The following is a 3,497-nucleotide window of genomic DNA, read 5'->3' as shown; positions in this document are numbered from 1 at the left end:
GCGAGTCTCCTGCCTCAGCCTCCCAAGTAGCTGGGACCACAGGCGCCCGCTACAATGCCTGGCTATTTTTTGGTTGCAGCTGTCATTGTTATTTGGCAGCCCAGGCTGGATTTGAACCCGTCACCTTAGGTGTATGTGGCTGGCGCCTTAGCCACTTGAGCCACAGGCGTCAAGCCAGAATAAGGATTTTGAATGGAAACATTTTTAATGTTGTCTTTTTATTTAATAAAAATGAAAAGGACTTAAATAAATTTTGGGCAGGCCATTTAGATTTTTAGTCAATGATGTTTATCTTTTCATTAAATAAAAAAAATGCTTTTATTTACTTGAGCTGTACGTTCAAAATTTCTTTAAGGAGTACACTTTTAAAAAAATTTTTTTTTTTTTGCTGTTTTTGGCCAGGGCTGGGTTTGAACCCACCACCTCCAGCACATGGAGCCAGCATCCCACTCCTTTGAGCCACAGGTGCCACCCTAAAAAAAAATTTTTTTTAACCAAAAAAAGTACACCCCAGCGGCTCCTGTGGCTTAATTAAAGGACTAAGGTGCCGGCCCCATATGCTGGAGGTGGTGGCCCCAGCCAAAAACTGCCAAAAAAAAAAAGTACACCCCATGTCAAATATAAACAAAATTAGAAGGCAAAGGGTTAATATTCTTCATAAGTTAAAGAAAGCTTTACAAATTAATCAGTAAGAGAGAATCACTCAAAAAGTAAAACATAAAGGATATGATAAAGCAATATACAAATAATACAGGTAATAAAAACTTGTCACTCATTAGTGACCTGATTAAAATGATGACATCTAATAATGACATTAAAATAGTATTTTTTGCTTCTCAGTCTAACAAAGAGGAAGATTTATCATAATTAGTGTTGATAAGGATGTAGGGAAGCAGGCACTATGGTGAAAGTGTGAACTGTGCAGCCTTCCCAGAGGGACTTAAATGGGGATATCATTCTACTTAAAATTTCAACTTGTAGGAACTAGGGAATAACTTCAAGTTTATACACAAAGATTTATTTGTAAGGATATTATTAATTAAATTATTACTTGTAATAGTCAAAACCTGGCCACAGCTGAAGTTCAACAGTAGAAAATTAGCTAAATAACAATGGTGTATTTACATGCTGAAATACTAGCAAAAGTCATGATACAGAAATATTACTGACATTATAAAATCTCCAACTCCATAAAGTGAAAAATGCAGGTTATAACACTAAATATATAGCATGATACCAATTTTGTTTATCTTTTTTAAAATAGTACTTTATTTTCTTTTGTGCTTTTCTAAACTTCCCAATGTACATGTATTACTTTTAAAATAAAAATATAATGAAATTACTAATACATATCATAAAACTCAATTACTATATTTTCATTTAAAATATACAATTTTCCAATCAAAATTACACTGGCATATTTAATTGGGTAGAAATATCTTAGGTTAAATATAGGTTTCAATATAACAAAAAGATACTGAGAAAAAATTTAGAACATTTCAAGAGACCTCTTAAAACTAATAAGCATGGTTTGGAATTTTCTCCTCAAAAAGTCAGAACTACAAACTCATTTAAGAAAACACTTAAGGATTTATTATTCTATCCCACTGCTTGTTATGCATCCTCTTTACAACATCTTGAAATAAAATTTATTTTCTGAAATTTGACTATTTCCTAAATTTAAAGCATCAAAATGACCCCTAAAATAATAAATATTATAACACTTCAGATTATCATTTATGCTTGAGAAATAACTTAATGAAACCTATTTACTAATGAACAGCCCATTTACCCAAAAAAGGTTATATATATTTCAATGTTTTATAAGAATAAAACATCCAGTCTATTCAGAAAGAAAATAATGAACTTAGTGTACTGAAACTAGATACTTCTGCCAATACAAGAAAATACCTGTAAATCATGTTGGACTCAATAAAAAGGATAAAAGTTTATAACTGAAACTTCATTCACAAAATATAATGGTCTTCTACCAACAGAATTTGAATATTATAACTTTTCAACTATATTCTAAATAATTAAAAATCAATTCAAATAATTCAGAATAAGTGCTTTATTTTTTAAATCCCACAAAAAGTGAAACTATCATTTACATCAGTTGCAATAGCAATAAAAATTAGAAATCAATTTGCTCTTGAAAACCTTGAAAACCTTGAGCATAAAACAAAATTAAAAGAAACAAAAAGAAAAACTAAGTACTCTTATCTTATTGAAGATAATCCAATCTAACTGCTTGTGACATAACTACTTGCAGATGTACAAACAGTAGATGCATTCAAAACAGTGCAAGATTTAATTTAGGACGATATTCCAACCAATCCCAATGTACTTTTTAATTACTTGTGCAAGTTTATATGAAATCACAAAAATAAATCTCTCCTAATATGTAACCAGCTTATGCTAATTCAGAAAACTCCATATTAACATAACAACTGTAGAAATAGTGACATATGACTTTAGGGGAAAAAAAAGTAAAACCTAAGATCAAAAGTGTGCATACGTCAATGTAACTACAATCTTGCTATATAGTTCTACTTTTGTAAAAAAAAAAAAAAATCCTTTAAACTATTTGTCTACAAGAAAAACTAAATACACATTTCATATTCTTTTTTGAATTTAAAAAATATATACGTAATCTTCCTTTGTTTTTAATAAGTTCAAATAGTAGTAATAGAATTAATAGTGGGGTAACTGGATTCTTTAGATAGCTCTATAGAAGAGATGAATACAACATACTATATCTTCTTTAAGAAGTATGAGCTGAAATGTTAGGCATTCCTTATATTGTTTTTTAATATTTAAGGAATGCTGTTCTTGTAAACAATGAATTTGAAAAAGAAATTTGAGATAAAAATATATTACTAGAGGTTTTCTATAAAAGGTCACCAAAACTATCCTTGTTTGTAAAATCAGGGAAAAATGTTTTTAGAATTTATCTGCCTTGAAAAAAATGCTACCACTTTTCTTCCTTTTTTTTTCTGATTATCACAATTAAACATCAGAAGATTTTTCCCAAATAAATAGTAACGTAAATGTTGATTTCAAGAACAACTTTTTTAAGAGTCTATTTCTCAGGCATTTCACCATTGGTTGAGACTGGGGCAGCACTGTTCTGTTGTAAATTGTCACTGGACTCCTGGGAAGCATTCCTTCTGGGAGAGTTTATTGGGACCTGAAGCAGACTGGCAGATGCAGGCTTAGCGGCATTTGGTGGCTTCATAGAGGAATTAGATGGAAGTCTATGACGATTATTCTCCTCAGCAGAAGTAGGTGAATGTCTTTTTCTTCCAAATTCCTCACTAATAGGGGGCTGCAAATCATGAAAGACAACATAGTGGACAATTTTACTGTTTTTCTTCCCTTCAAAATCTAAGGCCAGGCTTGGCGCCTATAGCTCAACCGGCTAAGGCGCCAGCCACATACACCTAAGGTGGCGGGTTTGAATCCCCAGCCCGGACCCGCCAAACAACAATGACGGC

The 3,497-nt window shown here is 31.8% G+C and overlaps 1 protein-coding gene across 2 annotated transcripts in view; it reads right to left on the bottom strand.

Annotated features, from left to right (window-relative positions):
* Positions 1-2,056: 2,056 nt before the first annotated feature.
* LARP1B (La ribonucleoprotein domain family member 1B) overlaps positions 2,057-3,497 on the bottom strand; it is a 138,968-nt gene continuing 137,527 nt past the window's right edge. For both annotated transcript variants that reach the window (XM_023516569.1, XM_023516570.1), the window contains one exon: positions 2,057-3,328. In XM_023516569.1, the coding sequence (XP_023372337.1) occupies positions 3,083-3,328 (246 nt within the window). In that variant the 3' untranslated portion in view covers positions 2,057-3,082. The remainder of the gene's footprint in view (positions 3,329-3,497) is intronic.

The sequence above is a fragment of the Otolemur garnettii genome, unplaced genomic scaffold (genome assembly GCF_000181295.1).
Source record: "Otolemur garnettii isolate 467f Iridium unplaced genomic scaffold, OtoGar3 scaffold00093, whole genome shotgun sequence".
In the NCBI taxonomy this organism is placed as follows: domain Eukaryota; kingdom Metazoa; phylum Chordata; class Mammalia; order Primates; family Galagidae; genus Otolemur; species Otolemur garnettii.
This window is presented reverse-complemented; position numbering and strand designations above follow the sequence as displayed.